The sequence below is a fragment of the Papaver somniferum genome, chromosome 5, assembly GCF_003573695.1.
Source record: "Papaver somniferum cultivar HN1 chromosome 5, ASM357369v1, whole genome shotgun sequence".
Lineage (NCBI taxonomy): Eukaryota > Viridiplantae > Streptophyta > Magnoliopsida > Ranunculales > Papaveraceae > Papaver > Papaver somniferum.
Window position 1 is genome coordinate 28,188,932 of NC_039362.1, and position 20,821 is coordinate 28,209,752.

The window sequence follows — 20,821 nt, forward strand, 5'->3', positions numbered from 1 at the left end:
AGGTTGTTCTTCGGGAATATAAGTTCGGGTTATCAATTGGTTCCTGTTCACCTTGATTTATCAAAATACGGAACAAAACTCGTAGGTATATCTGTTAGGAGACAGATTTATGTATCTATTCAATAGACTTTTCTGTGTGATACAGATTTTTTTATCAATTCTTCGACTTTGGGTCGTAGCAACTCTTAGTTCTGGGACAGATCAGCTAAGGGAATCAAGTACGCAGAATCCGGCGTGGTTCGAGAGGCGTAAGGAACGCGACTGTACCTTGATCAGTGTGATATTGATTAGGGCTCAACTACATTCCATGACGAAGTTATCTTTGTAGTAGGCTAGTGTCTGTAACGGCTTAATACAGTGTGGTGTTCAAATCTGGACTAGGTCCCGGGGTTTTTCTGCATTTGCAGTTTCCTCGTTAACAAAACTTTTGGTGTCTGTGTTATTTCTTTTCCGTATTATATTTTGTTATATAATTAAAATATCACAGGTTGTGCGTAGAATCGATCAATTAGTAAATCCAACCTCTGTTGTTGATTGAAATTGATTGATCCTTGAACATTGGTCTTTGGTAACGTTCAACTTATTTCTCTTATATTCAATCAGGCTCGCAAATTATTATTTGTTTGATTGCGGATTGAATTGAGAAATTAAGGTATAACTCTTTGATATACTTTTCTTAAGATTGAATCTAAATTTCTAGTTGATTATCTTGAAAGTATATTGGAGTTAGTCCATACATATTGCTAAGCGAAATATTGGGTGAGGTTGTTAGACCCCCGCCTTTTCAAGACTCAATCAAGGAAATACATACAAGAGTTGTATCTCTATTTCTCAATACAATCTGCAATCTAACAGATAGGAATCTGTGAGCCTGATTGATATGAAAAATAACTTGGCTGGTACCAAAGACCAATATATAACCAAGTGCCAATAAATTATTATCCAATAAACAAGGTCGGATTTCCCAATTGATTGAACTACGCATAACCTGTGATATTTTAATCATATAAAATATAATGTGGAAAAGAAATAACACAGACACCGGAAATTTTGTTAACGAGGAAACCGCAAATGCAGAAAAACCCTGGGACCTAGTTCAGATTTGAACACCACACTGTATTAAGTTGTTACAGACACCAGCCCTAATGAATCTCACACTGATCAAGGTACAGTCGCGTTCCTTGATAATCAAGGTGCATATGAACCAATTGATAATCCGGTCTTATATTCCCGAAGAACAACCTAGAAATATCAATCACCTCACAATAACTTAACTATATGGTAGTACAATAAGTTATTGTGGAATCACAAAGAATGAGACGAAGAGATTTTTGATTACTTTTTATATCTTACCTATTGGAGATAAATCTCGAGAAAATATTAGAGAAGATAATACTCAACATTATAGGACAAGTAAGATCAGAATACGCAACTACAGAGAAAATAGTTGGATTTGGCTTCAGAATCCTAATGAAGTCTTTAAGTCGGTAATCTATAATGGTTTTAGGAAAAACCTTAGTTAAAAGAGAATCAACTCCAGTCGCAACTAGTATCATACAAGATGTGTGGGGATTAGGTTTCCCAGTTGCTAGAGTTCTCCTTTATATAGCCTTTCAAATCAGGGTTTGCTAAGCTAGCTTAGAAATAAAGCATTCAATATTCATCGTTAGATGAAAACCTGATTTAAGATACAAGCTAAGTTTTCTTTAAACCAAAGCAATATCTCTCCACCATTAGATGGTCTTAGCTTGTCACACACAAATGAAATATACTTTCATTTAGTTATGCAGTAACTGCACCTAAACGTGTATATTGAGTTGGTTCAATAATTGTTAACCGAAGTTAGCCATATGAACACTTGTCTTAACCACATTCATCTAACACATCTAGATCAACTATGATGATCAATCAATCATGAAAGATAATCAAATCAATCTAATTGTGTTTCTCATAGAGTTGTTTAATTGTTCACTATCTCATAGAAATATATATGAACCAATTGAAACAAAATCGGATTGATTCGTAATTGTACAAAGTACAAGAATCAGTTCATGAACATTAAGTCACGGTTTGCAAAGATTGCATTCCTTAATTCATAAATGTATTTGTTCATGAGTATGAAAACATACTTAACCGATTTTAGAACTTTAACCACTAAAAACGAGTACCCAAACTATAGTTCCAGACTTTGGTCTTGTCCAGCAGTTTGCAAACGGGTATGCAAACTGTCGTCCCAGTAGAACCGTTCGCATACTGGTATGCAAACTTGGTTCCTAGACTTTTCAGTTAAAATCGTCGCATACTAGTATGCAAACTTGGTTTCCGGACCTGAATCATACCAACACAGACACTAGGTACGCATACTGTGATATATTTAAACAAGGGTTTTTGTTCTAAACTCACATTTCAATCATTGAAACATTCTTAGAAGACGACAATGGCTGTCTCATACAAACCATATTAGCTTATAAGAAAATTTCAAGTAATCGAATGATGAATAAAAAAAATTCCAAGTCGATATCAAATGATTGTTTCACACAAATAATGTAAGACGTTTCAAGGCAATTTCCACATGATCATATTTTGACTTATTATTTAGTTTCCAACCAATAAATTGTTTCCAACTAAACTTGTCAAGAATAATGATGAAAATAGCTAAAGCAAAAATCTTCCAGCACATATTTCGAGAAATTGATAAGCGAGTTAAACTCAGTTCGAAATATCAAATGTGTATAATATGAAAGTTTATATATCTATATGACTTTTGTCTCAATAGGAGATAGAATATAATAGATTTCCGAGTGATAGATAAGTTTTAGTCTCTACATACCTTTTGTTGATGAGGTTCTTCCAAGCTCTCCTTAGTAGATCTTCGTCTTCAATCGATGAACGTCGTGAAGTATAAATCTCAACTACATATTCTATCCTAATCCGAGATAACTATAAGTAGACTAGAAATCAAGACTATATTTTAGATCAGCTAAACTTGACAAACAATCTTGAGATAGAAACGCTTGCGAGTTCGACCGAGCAATGCTCTAACAATTTTCACATGAGTTTGGTAGTGTATGCATAATAAAAAAAATCCTCCAAAGATACAAGAACATAGATTTTGCTTGATGTAGATCACTAGCGGCAACATGAGGCAAAAGCAGGTAGTTGAGAAATAAATGTGGTTGTCTTTTGTATGGAAAGAGTAGTACTGATAGCACATACTGCCAAACGTGATTAAGGTATTGAAAATTAGGTATTTAAGTGGTAAGAAACAAATTTGGCGCGAGAATTTGTTTTTGACTTTCCATTGAAAACCTTTTGACTAGGGTTTATGGTAAGAAATGAACTATGGCTGAGTTTGATAATTTTTTATTTAATTTTTTTTTTGTAAAAGCACTTTCAAAACCTATATATGTCAATAATTTTTGAAATTGGTGTTTGGTAAAAAAAAAAAAAGTGTTTTTTTATCAAAAGCACTTCCCAAATTCCTCAATTTTTAAAAGCCGGGGAGGAGGATCTTTTAAAAGCTACAAAAGCAGAAGTTGTGGTCCCTGATGAAATTTTTACAGTAGTAAGAAAAGTGGTTTATTAAAGACTTGTAGAGATTTAATTTTAGAATTATATTTTAAAATAGAAAACTCAAGATGAAGTTGTTATCAAGATTTTAAAAGCACTGAGACTCAGGATTCCACCATCTCTAATTTTTATGTGATTTAATCTAATCAATATTCGTGCAACTCTTTACGTTTAAAGTGATTATAATATTTTTGCCTAGAAAAGTAGATTCTCAAAACAATAGTTGTAAATCGAAAGCATGGACCATCAAAAGACTTAACCTAAGCATGACCCATCAATTGAGAACACAACCACTTAATCAGAATCATATATTCGATTTCAGTTCAATGCAAATAATCATAAAAAGAATTGCAAAAATCATTAAAAATAGAGATTACCACATAATTGTTGGAAAAATGGCTTCCTCCATCGCCTCAACAATGGGGTTTAGCTCCTCATGTTATTCACGTGCTCAAAATAGGTGTTCATAGCTCAAATAGGTGAAAAACAAGAGAAAAGTGCTAATACAGAGATTTGCAACAGTTTATAGGTGTTGCAATCGTACTACTACAAGGAACGATAATAACAAACTGTTGTAGAATATAAGAATGCTCTGCGACCGACTCCGTTAGTCCAATGTGCTTCGTGTTCTTGATAACTGCAGCAGCAACAACAATTCCTGCAACTCCGATTTCTTCTCCTCTGTGCCTTTGTTGGTTCCCCCAAAGTCTCGATACCCCTTGTGCGTCTCTAGCCACCTTATTTATACACAGCAAGCTCATAAAACTCGATTAAATCTCACTCTTTACTTTTGCAGGAAGTTTCGGACTTTCTCTTTTCTTCGCGGCTTCTCTGTGTTGTCAAAAAAATACTTCCTCAACCAATAGAATATAGTTCTAGGAGCATACTTGTACTGTGTGATTGAAAATATTCCCAAACTGCACGTAACTTCCTTAACAGAAAATCAAAAGTTTCCGAGAATACTTCAGCTTCCCTGTTTCATAAAACCACCGAAAAGAAGAGGATTTGATTCCTATTTTATCTCCTAGAACACATCATTCGCATTTGCAAATTAGGTAAGAACAAAATCAGATGCAAAATCCCTTGAAATTCTCCACGAAACTTCCAAAAATCCGAGTATCCCTTGTTTTCCTGATTTTTCGAGAATCAATTATCTAACCCATTCCAGTCGATCCAAACAAATGTACCCAACCTGTTTAGTCATTGAGAGTCCAACCCAACTGAATTTGGCAATTGAATCTATCCCAAACATCCCTTAAGTTCGAATCATAAATCTATTCCTCCGTGCCAATATTTCCCGCCAATTTCGAAAATTCAAAAGGTAGGGGATGACCTCCCCTTATCCAACTGATGGGTACGAATAGAACTTTGGGGCGCCCCTTAGTAATTCGGTTACCTCTTATCCACTATTGGGGTCCTCTTAGCATTTGTCTTTCGGGTGCCTGTAGTAAATTTTCGGGTGCCAATAACATTTTCCTGGGCGTCTCCAACATACTTCTAGCATGCCTTTAATACATATGGTGTGCCTTTAGTAATTTCCTCTGGAAGTCCAAATGCCACTTTTCAAGCAACTTTCTCTACAAAAGCTTATTTCTCCAAAAATACCTACAAAGACATAAAATACCAAAATAAGTACAAAAATGGGTACTAACAATATAGAAAATCGAGATCAAAATAGACACATAAATGCGTTTATGAAATACCCCCAAACCTATTATTTGCTAGTCCTCAAGAAAATCAATTCTAGAAAATAAAATTCTAACTCACTGTCGCAGGCATCATCGGTTGCATTTAGCGTATGCAACAAGATTTTAAACCCCTAGTGGCCGAGTTATAGTCTCGGGAGGGCTTACAAGAGATATACCCACAAAACCTTTACACTCCGTAACGGCACAAGCCTTGATGTTGGTTCACTTTTAATATCGTATAAAATGTGTCCCGAATACTTATCAATTCTTTCTGGTCCGATGTACGTTAAATATGGCTTGGTCATAGATATCGTAGGGATATCCCTTGTTTTGTTTTCTCTGTTCTACCGGGTAACAACTAATGTTGTTAACACAATTCATTAAATCAGAAATGCTTTCTGAAATTATGCGCGTTGTCGCCGTATAAAATTCAGAAAAATATATACTACAAATAATTTTAAAGGAGTTTTATACCCGTTTAATATCTTAAATTATGAATATGAGTTCACCTCCGTGATTTTTTATTTCCTTCTCCCATTTCCGATTTTAAAAATTTGTACATAATCTGTACTTTCTCGGACCCTTTATTTACTTATTGGAATATATGTTATTGAAATTTTACTTCTGGAAATATAACTCTTGATTTGTAATACCATATGTATACTTTTATGTTGCGAAGTCTCTTTGGTAGATGAGTGGATATGGTCACCTCTAAAATCGTCAGCATCCTTGGCAGCAGTTTGTCGTAACCATTGCATGGATTTTTATGGTCGAGGAGTATACGGCTTAATCGCAATATGTGTTTTTTTTGGAGAGAAAGAAATTTCAAAACCGATTAATATGTAATTGGGGAGGAAAGATAGAAGTTCCCTTATTGTCATGCAACTTTCAATGATCGAGTACATCATTTTTGTTCCTGAGATGATTTCTAAGACCATATACTTACCTTGCAAAGTCGCTTGTACAATCCGGTCATATCTTACACCTTCCAATAGGTTCCCATTGTCGCCTTTAGAATCGTCAACCTCTTTCGTAGGTGTATGGCATACCAATCTTATGTCTTTTCAATGTGGAGCAGTCTAATGACCAATTGGTGCAATCTCGACTTCTTTTAATTTATACTACCTATGGTATATTTGTTACACTCAGAAATACCAAATTATAAATAACCTGATCTGCTAGCATTCGTGATGGTCATCGTAATGAAAATGTTTGATTTTTCATTCTTTACTGCATATCAATCTGGAGAATTTCTATTAATAAGACGAGTATAACACGGAGACGTTATAACCTATTCAAGAAAACCGAACAATTGTAGAGTAAAACACATAAGTCAGGGTGCATTATCCGAAATCATAACATTTGCTGGCATCTTCGATTATATATTTTTTTTTCATAAAAGTGCAATCTTATTGATTTAATTTTTGCCAAAAGTGACATCATATGCTTAGGAAGTTGAAATACGTTAGCTCGGTGATGCAAGTGTTAGAAAATTTCCTTCAAAACCATTATGGATTCAGATCAAGATTGGGAACATAAATGAGATTATCATATCAACACGGTTACACAGGGGATAAATCAGATCCACCTATGCCACTGTAGATCATGACCAAAGGGACTAATACTAAAATACAAACAAAAAAAAAGTACACGTCAACAAAACGCTGCAAAGGAAACACAACTAAATAAAATGTAGAAAGGGAAACACATAAAAAAAATGCAGACATTCAAAGAAACATGGTATACTATTCCCAGGTATTGTATTATTTGGTGCAAGGGTTCGAAATGTTTAATCTTCGGTAATGGTAGATGCCGAGAAACCTTCGGGCATCTTCTGAATGCAGTGTTTCTTGCGAGGTGGATCATTATCGGACACAATATCATCTTCAGCGCGGATGATTCTGGTATTTTGGGCAGATATGGTTGGAGTTGGTGTTGCAGGGAGCGAAGGTAGCTTTGCTACAATGAAGCTTGGGGTATCAAGATTTCTAGGATAGAGTATTTGGGGTACCTATACAAAACGATTGAGCCCCCACAGTGACTCATCCATCTCCCTAAAACCTAACGCACACGTGTGAAAAATCGGTGCGGTCTGGATAACCATGGCCATTGATTTATCTTTCACCAGGATAAATCTGGACCACTACTAACATAGGCAAAGTTAGCCAAATTATGGTTTTTTTTAATTAAAATAAAATGTATTATATTTCAATATAAAAGAGAATATAACAACAACAAAAAATAGAAAAAATTAATTTGAAGACTAAAGTTTGTTCAATCTAAACTTTATAGATGACGTTTATGATTAAAAATTAAAAGCACGCCCAGTTGCGGGGGCGGTAACATTGGTATTGTTGTGGTGGCGTGTGACAACCCCGATTTTCGGACTTCTAACGGACACAGGTTCGACCTTGTAGGTTGGGTCTGATCCAGCTAGCAAGTCCAAAATTCCGGACCGCCACTCGTGTGGGACCAGATTTTTCGTTTTAAAAGATCTGAATAGTTTAAATCAATAATCCGAGTTCAATTAAATTTACTAATTGAATTGTCATCTTACTTTTAAAATTACAAAATTTTCAAATAATAATTACAAAATCAAAAGTATCAAATTAAAACAAAATAATGCTTCGATTAAATTTAAAACACGATACCCATATCTCCATGGTATATAATAATTTCTTGTCAGATAGTCTTTCTTCGTTCTCTATGGAAAGGGAGGAAAAGGGGTGATCAACCACTGCCCAGTTCGAAGTTTCCAAAAATAATAGAGTGTATCGAAAAACAAACAAATGCAACAGATACAATAATTAAAACCATGCACGTAAGTTCACAACACTACTTACGCCATTCTCAACCACAAATACTTAACATTTTTACTCAAAATCATCAATCTTAAATTCTAGATCCTTAATCTAAAATTATTTATTAGTGGAGATACAAATTTATTAATTTAATTAAAGGAAAATTCATAATGAATAAAATTAATAGATCATTTATTATGAACAATTAGTGAAAAATGATTATTATGAGGAATTAATAAATTATTTATTATCAGTAATTAGTAATTAGTATGAAACACTAATTATTTAGGCATCTATTAAATTAGATTTTCCTTAATGGGTTATTAAATGATAGTTTAAGAGGAGAAATTACAATCATAGATTTATGAATTGAGAGAGTAAATCTCAACCACCACAATAACAAATAATATTGGGAATTTTTCAAAACACACAACAGCGTAGACCATATAAACAACATCATTGTTCAATCCAAAATCAAAAGTTGGAGAAGAGAGTTTGATGGTTGTATGAAAAATATCAAACCTAGCAACCAATGATAGTGAAACAGAGTCTGGGAAGAGGAATAAAAGTTGAAAACTACGATGCATTACCATTATAACCTGGCCATGGATGATCCTTCAGAAGCCTACAAAACAAAAAACAACCTTTAATCCACTTCAAAAAACCATAGAGAGATCAAAATTTGCTACCATTATATGAAACTACTTGGTTCAGGATTTAATTACCAACGGAAACACAAATCAACACAAACCAAATAAAAAAAAACCTAAATGGATAAATAGATTCATACCTTTAAGGCTCCGTAATCAGGGTCGTGGACAAGAGATTGAAGAGCCTCGATTATTAATAATTCAAGGTTTGGAGCCTTGATTTGAGATCGATTACCTTTCTCATTTTATTTTTTTTGGCCTTCTCCCTTTCTATCCACACGTGACATGTACTTTTATCATGATCCATTACTCGGTTCCTTTCAAGTTTTGTAACATCAAATAAAAGAAAACAATTAGAACTTTCATCTGATTTATCTAAAAACTCAATATTCCTCCCAACTACTAAAACAAAACAGTAAGAGAAGTATATAACCGAAATAATACGCCAATAAAAGCAAAACAGAAAACGTATATCAAACTGGATAGATGAATTATAGCACTTCAAAGCAATAAAACCAGTTAAAGAAATCAGATTGATTTGAAGTCTCATCGTTCATAATACTGATCTTTTTTGGTTTTTCTTCGTTCTCTAAAAAGCTTGAAATTGGAATAGTTTTTCCTCTTATTTTTCTCTCTCTACCCCTCCTTCCCAATTTTTTCTATGAAAAATGGGGATTCGAAACATCACCGCACGGGTGTGAGCCGTAGTCTGGATCACGCCTAAACATCACCTCACAGCCGTAGATTTATCTATTGGGAGGATAAATCTGAACCACCACTTACACAGGCAAAGTTAGCCAAACTGTGCTTTATACTCTTGAAATGACAGAAGTTACACTTAAATTTATATACAATCAATTTTACACAATTTCGTATATTGCATTCTTTAAATATTTTTTTTTTTAATTATTTTCAAACTATTTTATGTATCATTTCATTTAATCTGTCAACAGTAAAAACAAAAAAAAATATTAAAAAATTACTTAATTTTTTAGTTTCATTTTTTTTTTTGAATATATATAAATAAGAGGTTAAGTAAAATAATTTTTTAACAATCATAATAACAGTGGTAATTAGTATGAACATTAATATTATATAGTAAAAAAGATAATTGATTTTAAAATCAATAAAATTGAATAAAAACTTCCATCAAAGATATGTCTGTTTTTATCATTTGCTACAACAACAATGGTTGAATCTGAAATTTTACAAAACACAATTTGATTGGTTTTTTAATCAGCTTCAACTTTAATTAATATTTTATCAAGCGTCTAACTGCTTTTTCTCACATCACAACACAACAATGCACAACAGAAAAATGCTTTTACAAAAGCTGCAACAATACCAAACTAAGCTTATGGGTATTGATATTTTGAATTTTTAGGTTAATCCAAATGACTCATGTGGTTACAAACGGCCTTGCCAACATGCCCCGGCTAACAATGTCACCTTTTAACAAGTGCTGCCATCCTCGAATCTGCATAAAATAAATGATTCTAATTACTTCCCAAATAAACTTCACCAAATTAGGTGCACCTCTTAATGACAGTTCTGAAGAGTTTATAGAATAATGAAGCGTCTAGATTTAGGTTTTGAAAATAGGTTTGCAAGGACTAATAATGGTTCTAGGAAAAATACGCATGGCTTTTAATTGCGTGAATAGCCAAGAGACGAGACGTTTAACCAAACGCCATAAATGGTTATTAATGGCAATATTTGAGGGATTATAAAAGGACATTAGATGAATAATTCCTAAATCATAAAAGGTCAAACCAAAATAGGAAAGAACCATCAGAAAATTAATATTCTTCCCAAATGGCGAATACTTCTGGTGCATATAATCATGAAAAGAAAGTAGCATCAACCCTTGAGACTCGATAGTTAATCTATCTGAAAAATTACATCGAAGGAGAAATACAACGAAGGAATCACAAGGCTGAGTATACAAGGGGAAGACAGGAGAATGCAGTGGAATATGCATTGTGGAAGGAGAATAACTTGGTGAGGGATGCTCGAAAACACATAGAGAGAGAGATGCAAAACATGCATGGTTGAATACTTGGAGTAAGAGAAATAGTGAGACTGGAAGTGATTCTGAAAAAGAAGATGTTGAGGTAGGCGATGAAGAATTTGAAGAAGATGTTGAGAGTGATTCTGAAACTGAAAGGAAGATGAGGAGGCGTGCTGAGAGAGATGATGATGATTGGTAAGAGCGCTATATGGCAGAGAAGGCAGATCCTCCGATCTTTTCTAGGACCATGCAAGAGCGTTTAAACATCGATTCAGATGGAGAGAAGATAGAATGCATTGATACTGATGGAAATCCTAAGATTGAAGGTGCAAGTAAGGAAGAGGATAGGGAAGAGACTGAGGAAAATGAGGGGGCATCAGAAGGGTATGGTCCTGCTGCTTCGAGTAATAGTGATGAAGGAGATAATGCCGATGAAGAAGGTTCTGGAAGTTATGATGAAGATAAGGATGAGAATTATGAGTATAATTCTCTATAGAATTAGATGGACTGAGGTCTTAACGTTTGATTTCAAGCTTAAAGATGATTAGCAAGTTTTTCATCAACTAGTCTTTCTGATTGGTATGCATGATCTTCTTGTTGCTAGAAATTATCTTCTTGTTCTTGTGTGTAGTTGGTGTAAATCGACCGGTTCAGGTAGTTATTTTCATTTTGTTATGTTGATGAACTTTAGTGGTGTGTCTATTGTAAGTATGAATGTTTATCTTTCTGAGAATTTTATAGTGGTGTTAATGGATATTTTGAATGCTATGTTGTAGATGGTAGCGGTATATAACTAGGACTTCCTTGCCGAGAATAATGTAAGTTAAGTGCAGATATTGATTTCGGTAGTAATGAACAAAATATTTCATGTGCTACTAGTATTCGTGTAAGAATTCCAGTTAGAATGTAGGGGTTAATGAAGAAAAGTCTGTAATATTAATTTGGTAGAAACTTTTAATGAGTTGTGTTTTTTGAATGGAATTTTTATTGAGGCTTACAAGACAACTATAATAGATATAAATCAAGGTGTAGATAATGTTGAAAGTAGATTGAATCAAGGGAAGGTTGAAGTTTGCAGGATAGCAAAGAGAAAAGATTTTAGGAGAAGGCTTACATCATGATGACGAGGTATAGCTCGAATTTTGAGAGTCCCTAGACAGCCTTTTGAACCTTAGTGATACTTCTATTCGTGCTATATGATTGCACAATATGCCTAGTGATGGCCCCTGACTACGGGATACAACTTAAATATTTCTGTCTAATAGAATTGCAATGGTAGCTATGGTTCCACATGAACCGCACCGGACCGAATTCGATCATTTTCAGATCGAACGTTTCATCCAACGGTCGGTAGCAGCTTGAGAAGCCATAATCGTTAGGTCTTCGGCAGTTTAAGGTGAAAAACGAGCCGATCCGATCCGAACCGGAAAACCACTCTAGATTTGATGTATATCCTGTTTAATCCTAGCCGTAATTATATACATATTTAAAACCCCCATCCCATTTGTTTCTCTTTTTTTCATTTCTTCTTCCCCTCTCTCTCGAGTCTGTTAAATCAGTCGCCTCCACCACCACTCACCAGCATATCAACCACCTCCATCAATAGCACCACCACGCACCAACATATCCACAACCTTTATCTCGTAAGTACAAATTAGTCTCTCCCTCGCTTTATATAACTGGTTGTTTGATTCGATTTTTGATGTTTTTATAACATATACCCTAGCTTTTGTTGTTTATTTGGTTGAATGGATACTCCTGATTTTGATTATTGGGTTTTTATTTTTAGTGTTTTTTTCTTTTTAATATAAACCCTAGCTTTTGGGTATTCATAATTTTGATTGTAGAAGCAGTGATTTGGTTGAATGGGGTATTCGTAGATTAGATTCTTTTTGTTATTGGAGTACACAGCTTTAATTTGCAAAAGGGAAGGAATGGGTACTGTTCTTTGATTCGTTGGCCATGTTAGTACACTGAAAATGTTCTCCTTGGTTGTAAATGAAGGGGGTTTGCTGGAGTTGTTCCTATTCATACTCTGACCACCTACTCTCTTTTCTCTTCACTGTTACTCATGTTTTTCATTACAAATTATTGTTTAATTCGTCCATTATCCTTGAAAGATCCATATTTTACTATGAACTAACTTCAAAGGGTTTTACACGCATTGGTATTCATATTTTACTAGGACAGTTATCTTTTACTTTATAAGGTTTTGAAACCACTATTAAGTTGTTGCTGATTACGTTTAATTTATAGCCTTGTTTCCTCTTTCTATTGGTATGTGGCATATGTGTGCATGTGTGGCTAGTCTAGTGGTTATATTATTTTTGTTTTTATCTTATTGTCTCTGGTTCTCCGTTTTGTGGATTATGGCATTCTAATTTTGACGGATTATAAACTGTTTTAGCATAAGTTCTTCGTCTGAGGTTATTGATAATTACCAAGAGAAGATGTGATAGTTACAATCAGTAGAAACTAGAAATGAAGTAATGTATTTGTCATCACCGCCCGTTACAACTGTTTTTGGTAATTTAAAGTTTGGACTGCACGCCGTGGATTCAGGGAATTTTAACAATTTCACTTTTGCAAGATTCTTCCGTTAGGAAGCTTGTTAACTAGTATCCTAGAAGGACTACATTTCAATATATTATGGGGAATGGAGTTAACTGCAGTGTATATGCGTACACGAAGAGTCAGAGTCCGTAGTATAGAAAGGACTTCTAAGTTCTCGTAACTATTCTTGTGAATCAGTTTTGACTTGTAAGGATCGGATGTACGCAGTCTATTGCTAATCTTCTTGTTAGCTATTCTTGTTCGATTGCTCTTTCAGTATTTCGGTTAGATATTTTCTTAGTTTACTTTGAAGATCTGAAGTTTTCATAGTTGAATAGTATACTTAATATGGAATTGAGTGCTATGATTCTATTCTTCTATGATTTCTTCAGTAGAAAACCCTGGAGATTGAGATGTGGATTCTTTATTTGTACTCTATTTTAAGTATTTAAGCGCACAAATTTATCTTGTTTTGAAACAGGTCTTAGCGGCGAAGAAAATGGGGTTCTTCGTGTGAAACTATTCTCTCTCTTCATCTCATTCGATGTATCTTACTCACTATCTGAGGTTCGGGTTTCTCCTATTATGGCACGAAGCAGGGCTGCCAATGGCCATTCTTTGCGTGTTGGGAACAGGATATTTATATTGACGTGTCATGAGAGTCTACGGAGGTTTGAATATTTTCTTACTGGAACCTATTCCTGAAGAGGTAGAGAATATTGAAGAAATCCAAAGGCTAGTGACCACTCATGTAGTGATATCTAGTGAAAACCTAGCAACAAACAGTTAAAAGAGGAGTTGACATATGCTAAAAATTTTGAGGAATTAGAGCATAAATGGGTCTATTTTCGCGAGAAGAAATTGGCTGTTTACAGTAATGAGCTTAAACGACTTCACTCATTAAATGGAAACCAAGGTGTGAAGGCGACTTCCCTTACGAGGTACGAAATGTTACACATATTTACAGTATTTGTCCTTTTTTAAATTTGATGATCTCAAGAATGTTGGAATTCGGATTAAACGCAAACTACTCCGTAGGACAAGGTCTTACTGAGTTGGTTTTATGTCAGTAGAAGTAACTAGTATTCGTATGTTTGATTAGGTTGTTACTCTTAGTGGGGCAATAATATGGGTAAGTAAGAATTAGTATTCCCTGGCAATCAATAGTTAGACGCGCAAAGTACGCTTGTATGTGTATCCTCTTTACTCTATCTTTGCCAAATCCTATCAAAAAATGCTACTTTGCAGTTGACGATGGTTTTATCTGGTGCAGGTATAAATTAAACTGTGAGATTAACGGTTTCAGAGCGAAGTTAAGAGAACTTCTCATAAACGCATGGGGCGAAGAAGGTGCTGCTACTGCTCCTAATCCAGGTAATTAATTGCTTAGATTACTACTGCTGCATTTCTATGATGCCTTTTAATGTTGGTAAGAATGGGAATTTGGAACGTACTTATTAGATCTCCTTAGAGAGGAGTAGGAGGCATACCTTTCTCGCCTTTTGGCTAAGATCAAGTGTAGTATCTTTCTTATCAGTTAATTATCTAATATGTGAGCCATCGGCTCACATGGTATCAAATTAAATTTTTTTCATGGGGGAGTTCATCAAAAAAAGAGAGAGGTGTAGGAAGTTAGGGTTACCGGTTAATTTTTTAATTACTTTCCGTATCTTGCGTTTGACTTGATTTGGTAGCATAAGTTGGAAGATTTACATTAAGTGTATCAAGATGATACGAAGCAAATCCTATATAATAAGTCAAAATTGGTCGTCGCTAAATTATATATCTGCTAGGACTCGTGGCTACAAAATGTTTATCAGGGAAATTAGTTTTCAAGTGAAATGAACGCAGCCAGGAATATAACTCCTGCTTTCACGCCCTTTTTTTTTTTGTTTTTGACGTGCTAATTTTGTCCCTCTCCATGTCAAAGAGAGAGAGAGAGAGATAGAACATAAATGCAATTGTAACGAGTCTTTAGTATATGTAGAATGTAGATAGGTGTTTGAGCTGAAGAGTTTAACAAGATGAAGTTTTTGCTTTTGTCTGGGTGAGTAAATTGTTAAACAAGCCGTGTTGTAGTAAGGGGTCGAAAATATGAATATAAATTAGTATTATAGCTCATAGGTGCTCCATTTTCTTAGTTTCCTATTTTGTTTAGGTTTTATGACTTTTATAAGCAACACCACTATAATTGGTTAGCAAATTTCTTTCCCATTATGTTATTAGCTCTTAGTTTCTTTCAGCTTATTTTCTTAGCTCTCCATAAATGCTGTACTGATTTTGGATATTTCATTTTTTTCCCTATAATGATATTAATATAAAGTTGGAAGCCTTTCTGTGTTCCATTATATCTGTGGAATGACGTAAAGATCATAGTAGAGGAAGAGAAAGAAAATGTGCATAGAGGACTCTTAGTGGTTAAAAATGGCAGGCTGATTGCCTTTACATTCAAATTAAAATTGGTGAATTCGATGCATTGTCATAAAATGTTATGGTATAACATATAGTTCGAACTTTGCAAAAGAAAAATGTCCTGGAGTATTTAGAATTTTATATCAATCTTTCGCCCACAAGATTGTGGCAGCAGGACAGCATTTCTTACTGATGTTGGTGTAATCTGTTTGAAGCCAAAGAATTGTTGTGGACTCTGCGCATTTAAGTTTGCACAGCATGTGCTGCCAGTTTTTGCTACTTTTTTTGCGGGGTCCTGTTTTTTCCATCCTAACTATACTTCTTACTAAAAAAATTCTGAGAAACATCTTTAGAGAATTGGATTAGCTTGTACCAACAATAGTTCTGTAATTAGTACAAGTATACTTCTTACTCACGGATAGAACAATCTATGTTGATGTTATTACAGTATTTTTATTCCACGAGTTAGTGAAGAGGGACCTCAGGGTTGAGTTTTCATGTTACCTTTTGAACTTTGCTCATGTGTGCCCATTTGCATCCGTCCCTCTAAAATCTTCCAGATGGAGATATTGACTTGACTGCACTTAGCATTCAAATTTAATCTAGTATTATTATTTTTATTTTATTTTCTTATCAATCGGCTATGAATTATTCACCTAAGGTCAAATTATATCTTGAAAAATGAAAACTTCGCAGGTAACATGTTGTTAGGAGATATCAGGGAAGCCATAATTGATCTTGATAGCAAACATGGAAAACTGATGGATGAACAGCCTTCTGATGCAGCCGTTGATATGCAACTCTTTCTACAGCAACATTCCATTCTCAATCAGGTGCTTTCATGTTTGAAAGATAGCTGAAGGTTTCTTAGGTGATTATCTAAACTACTTTTGCTTGTTCTTTCCTAAGGTGCCAAAGCTCTTTTTAATCCTTGCATGTTTTCTCTTCCACCTGATCTGGATGTTTTCTAGATTTATTAGTTTGACAGGTGTTTAGTCCTTTCATTGTTTTGAGGATTACGTATAAAAAAGTTATATAATATATTATGTCTTTCTCATAGTACTTTACAGGTTCTTGATGCCCGGCCGTATGAGCAATGAACCGTGGGTTAATTTTGGCTATTAATGACTATGCTGCTTATGTTGTTATGAAACAGTGGGTTAATACGTAACGTTCCTTGTGAACTTTTAGTAATGTTCCTTGTGAATTTTTACTGACACATGCAGACTGTTGTTTGAGTTTCAAATCATCGTCTCTCTAGCATTCTCTATGTAATTATAAAAGAAAGAATTCCCTCTGTTGTTTTATGATAAATATTGTTGATCTTTTTTCCCTGGTTTAATTGGGGGCCTAGACGTTTTATTTGCACCCCAAAATTTTGAGGGGCGTATTAAACCGATATTGAAAATACTGTTTTACCCTTTACTAAACCCAAATCCTAAAAATCAGTTAACTTTAGTTAGAAGTCTTAATTAGGCCGTCAATCTCATATACCCTAACCCTAAACCATACCCTAAACCAAAAGAGAAAATAAGTTTCTCTTTTTTCTTTTCATCTTCCTCTCCTCCCTTTTCTCTTCTCCATCGCCACCATTAATGACTTATCCGAAGACTTTTTCTTTTTCAACCGATTCATCGCGTAATCGATGATGATAAAACTTTAATCGATGATTAACTTCTTCTACAAACATGGCTCGTACAAAGCAGACCGCTCGAAAAACACTTCAAATCCCTAATCTCGTAGATTCGGTAAAAGGCAAGGTTGTCGAGGGAAGTACTCCCAAACCCAAAAAATTGAAACCCAAGAAAAAAATGGCTCCAATTGTTGTGTTTTGGTTGTTAAAATGAGTTTGGTAACTGAAAATTAGCAGTTACAGTGAAAGGGTCGTCACTATCGAAATGGAAAACCCTAACGACTTTTCATTTGCATGCGGATTCTATGAAAATTCGTTAGGGTATCAGGTTGAAGATGACGACCCTAATTCTGCTACTTCAACATTTTTTGCCTAGAATAGAGTCGTTAATGTATTAGGTTGAAGATGACGACCCTTGTGTGCCGACCCTTATTTGTTGTTTAACGACTCTAGATGGAACTCGAACAACTTTTTGTTTCAAAAAATGATAGTGTCGTCATCTTGGGTGGCATAAAGTCGTCATTTAGCTATATGCCGTAGAGTCGTCTACCCAAATCGTAGGATCGTCAGTGCTTGTTTGACGACCCATTGTTACACGATAACGACCCTATAACTCTGTCCAAATATTTGGAAGAGTCGTCATTGTATATATTTGAGTCGTCACCCTTTATTGAATGGTCGGTTGCTTTATACTTCATCCCACTGACGACCCTTTAACTGATACCAAAAAATTGTTATCTTATTTGTCTCTTTTTTTTTTGGACTATAGTACCAAGAAAACCAAAGACAAGGTTCCAATGATAATAACTCCCCCTTCCAGAGCTCACCGCCACGATAAATACTTACTTGCCGGTCCATTACGCAGAAAAAGCCCGAGTGAGGTGGTATTTTCTATCACCCAACCAAGTGACAAAGGTAATGAGTTGTCGGATTCTTCTGAATCATCCTCTCATGTTATTTCCGCTAACAGTAGCGGTAAAGAAGAGGAGATACAGGAAGATCCTCCCGTACGAGGTGAAGAAGAAGAGGAGGAAGAAGAAGAGAGTGATAATGATGATGAAGCTAATGGTAGTGGTGATGATTCTGATGATGGTAATGGTGGTGATGAGGAGGAGGAAGGGGATGAAGGTAATGATGGTGGTGATGAGGAGGAGGAAAAGGATGAAGGGGATGATGCTGGTGATAAGGATGATGAAAAGGATGAAGGTAATGATGCTGGTGATAAGGAGGATGAAGGTAAAAAAGATGTAGAACGTGAGGAAGAGAATGCAAAGCCGAAGCCGGTAAAGAGGGTTAAGAAGGATGGAACAGATATTGCACCCAACGGGAGACACGTTCCCGCTGCTCATTTGATGTTAACTCCTCTTCGAAGAGGAGAACCTAGAGATGGCTGCAAAGTTCTATTTGGATATCCTGGATCGTGGGCTCATACCATCTATGAGACAATCGTAAGAATCCCAACTTTGCTTGCTATTTGATTAGAAAAAATTAACTTTCTAATTTATTTTTTAATATTTATTTGTTTATGTTTTGTAGGATCATAAGAATGCTGCACGTATTTTCAGGCACCAATCTTCTTACACCAAAGGTGAATGTGCAAGAGTTAGAGACTATGTTGAAAACTCCGGTTTGTACAATGCCGTTATGAACTCTGTGATTGAGTATGACAAGGTCGCAGTATCAAGTTTCTGTGAAAGGTATTATGCTGAAGTGGACACATTCCAACTTCCTTTTGGCGAGATGGCATTGACTCATGATGATGCAGAACAGATATTAGGGATGTAGGTCGAAGGTAAATCAACCAATGACAAGTTCAAGAAAAGGCCTAGTTGGGATGAAATTTATGCATGGACCAAGAATTTGTTTGGCTGGGATAAAGAGACGACTGATGGGCTTTTCGTGTCGGGAACTAAGTACGCGAAGAAAGATTTCAAACTTGTAGAGATTAGGAAGATGTTTTCTGGGACAAAACAGAAGGAAAAAGATAAAGATCTCTCTGATAATGGAATGTCGTTATGCGGCGGCTGCGTATTTGTTGTACGTCCTTGCGTCGGTTGTATTTCCCGATAGTAAAGGTAACAGGGTCAGCGCCAACCTTTTTCAGCTTTTGGATCTCTTGGAAGATGTGAATAAGTACTCTTGGGGGACTGCCATAGTTGCACATTTGAATGGTCAGCTTTCCCAGGCATCTCGTGAATGAACTTCTCAAATTAATGAGAATTTGGCTCTAATCAAGGTATTTAGATTGATGAAAGTTGTCTTCTTTTTGTACGTTTTTTTTTCCTTTGATCTTTTTATGTTTATTTGATTGTTTTAAAATTTTCTACTTTGGTTGTTATAGGTGTGGATTTACGATCATTTCCAGTCACTGTTCAAAGATAATGAAGATGTGGAACTCAATCCAAAATGGAGCAAAGGTAGTCCAACAGGAACCCGATACATGTTCACCGGTTCTCAAGATAAGGAACAAACTGATGCGTTGATAGAAATGCACCAAAAACTTGACAACATCATGGCGAAAGAGGTAATCTTTAATCCGTACAAGGATGGTAGAGTTGGCGCAATGGAAGATGTCGTGTATTACCATGGCCCTTTGTTTGACCCTAACGGTTTTTCAATGTACAATCCGATGAGAATCATGCGTCAACTTGGGTTTATTCAAGATTCATCCGATGACGACTATGTACCTACGTTCAAGCACAAGTTGGACAAATGCGAGGCTGACCTGTCAGACATAAAGGTGGTTTATGAACCTGCAACTGATGTCAAGCATTGGAATGATTGACACTCTAGCCTAGTAGACATCACATATTGGGTGCATGCGAATGAAGGTCACCAGGCAACAACCGATTACTATGCATGGTACAAAGGCTTCTCCCATGCTAGGGTGATACGGATAGATCAGACTACGGGTATCCACCTCTGCTTCTCAAGATGACAATAGAGATGATACTACCATTCTTAAACTAGTGGTGAGTATTTATTTTTGTAATTGTGTTATTCATCTACATAAAAATATAAGTTAGTTAATGTGAATTGGTATTTGAATGCATATAGAAGGAACGAATGGAGCTTTTTTTCAAGGCACTGTGTTGCTCGGCTGACAAAGGGGAAGTGTTGGATCCTGAGAAGCAACGTCGGTACGCTGATTACTGCACGCACATTGAAAATCCCAATGCAAATAAGATTTTTTAGGTATGTAGAATCGTTGCTTTTTATATGGAAAACAATGACGACCGTTAGTAACAGAAACATCCAGGATATGAATCAAATTTTCTATAGTGGAGTCGTTAGGTTGATCATATAGCAAATTAACGACTCTATACGTGTATTAAATCCAGAGAATACCATTTTTAGGTATATGGAGTCGTTGCTTTTTATATGGAAACTAATGACGACCCTTAGTAACAAAAACATCCAGGAGATGAACCAAATTATCTATAATGGAGTATTTAGGTTGATCATATAGCACAGAAACGAGAATGGACTTTCATTTCATTAAG

The 20,821-nt window shown here is 35.3% G+C and overlaps 1 protein-coding gene, 1 long non-coding RNA gene and 1 pseudogene across 4 annotated transcripts; all 3 read left to right on the forward strand.

The window, feature by feature from the left end:
* Nucleotides 1-12,247: 12,247 nt before the first annotated feature.
* On the forward strand, nt 12,248-17,023 carry LOC113277353. Of its 3 annotated transcripts, none has more exons than XR_003324872.1 (5): nt 12,248-12,363; nt 13,755-14,214; nt 14,547-14,647; nt 16,382-16,556; nt 16,746-17,014. It is a non-coding gene; the product is annotated as an uncharacterized LOC113277353 (long non-coding RNA). The 3 variants fall into 3 exon arrangements; XR_003324873.1 differs by having other exon boundaries at nt 16,756-17,014; XR_003324871.1 differs by having other exon boundaries at nt 16,382-17,023.
* LOC113284687 lies at nt 14,760-14,880 on the forward strand (annotated as a pseudogene).
* Nucleotides 17,024-19,320: 2,297 nt separating the features above from the next.
* On the forward strand, nt 19,321-20,103 carry LOC113278896 (protein MAINTENANCE OF MERISTEMS-like). The gene is made up of 2 exons (XM_026527619.1): nt 19,321-19,503; nt 19,660-20,103. The coding sequence occupies exons 1-2, from the start codon at nt 19,321-19,323 to the stop codon at nt 20,101-20,103; spliced, it is 627 nt and encodes a 208-aa protein (XP_026383404.1).
* The last annotated feature ends 718 nt before the right edge of the window (nt 20,104-20,821 follow it).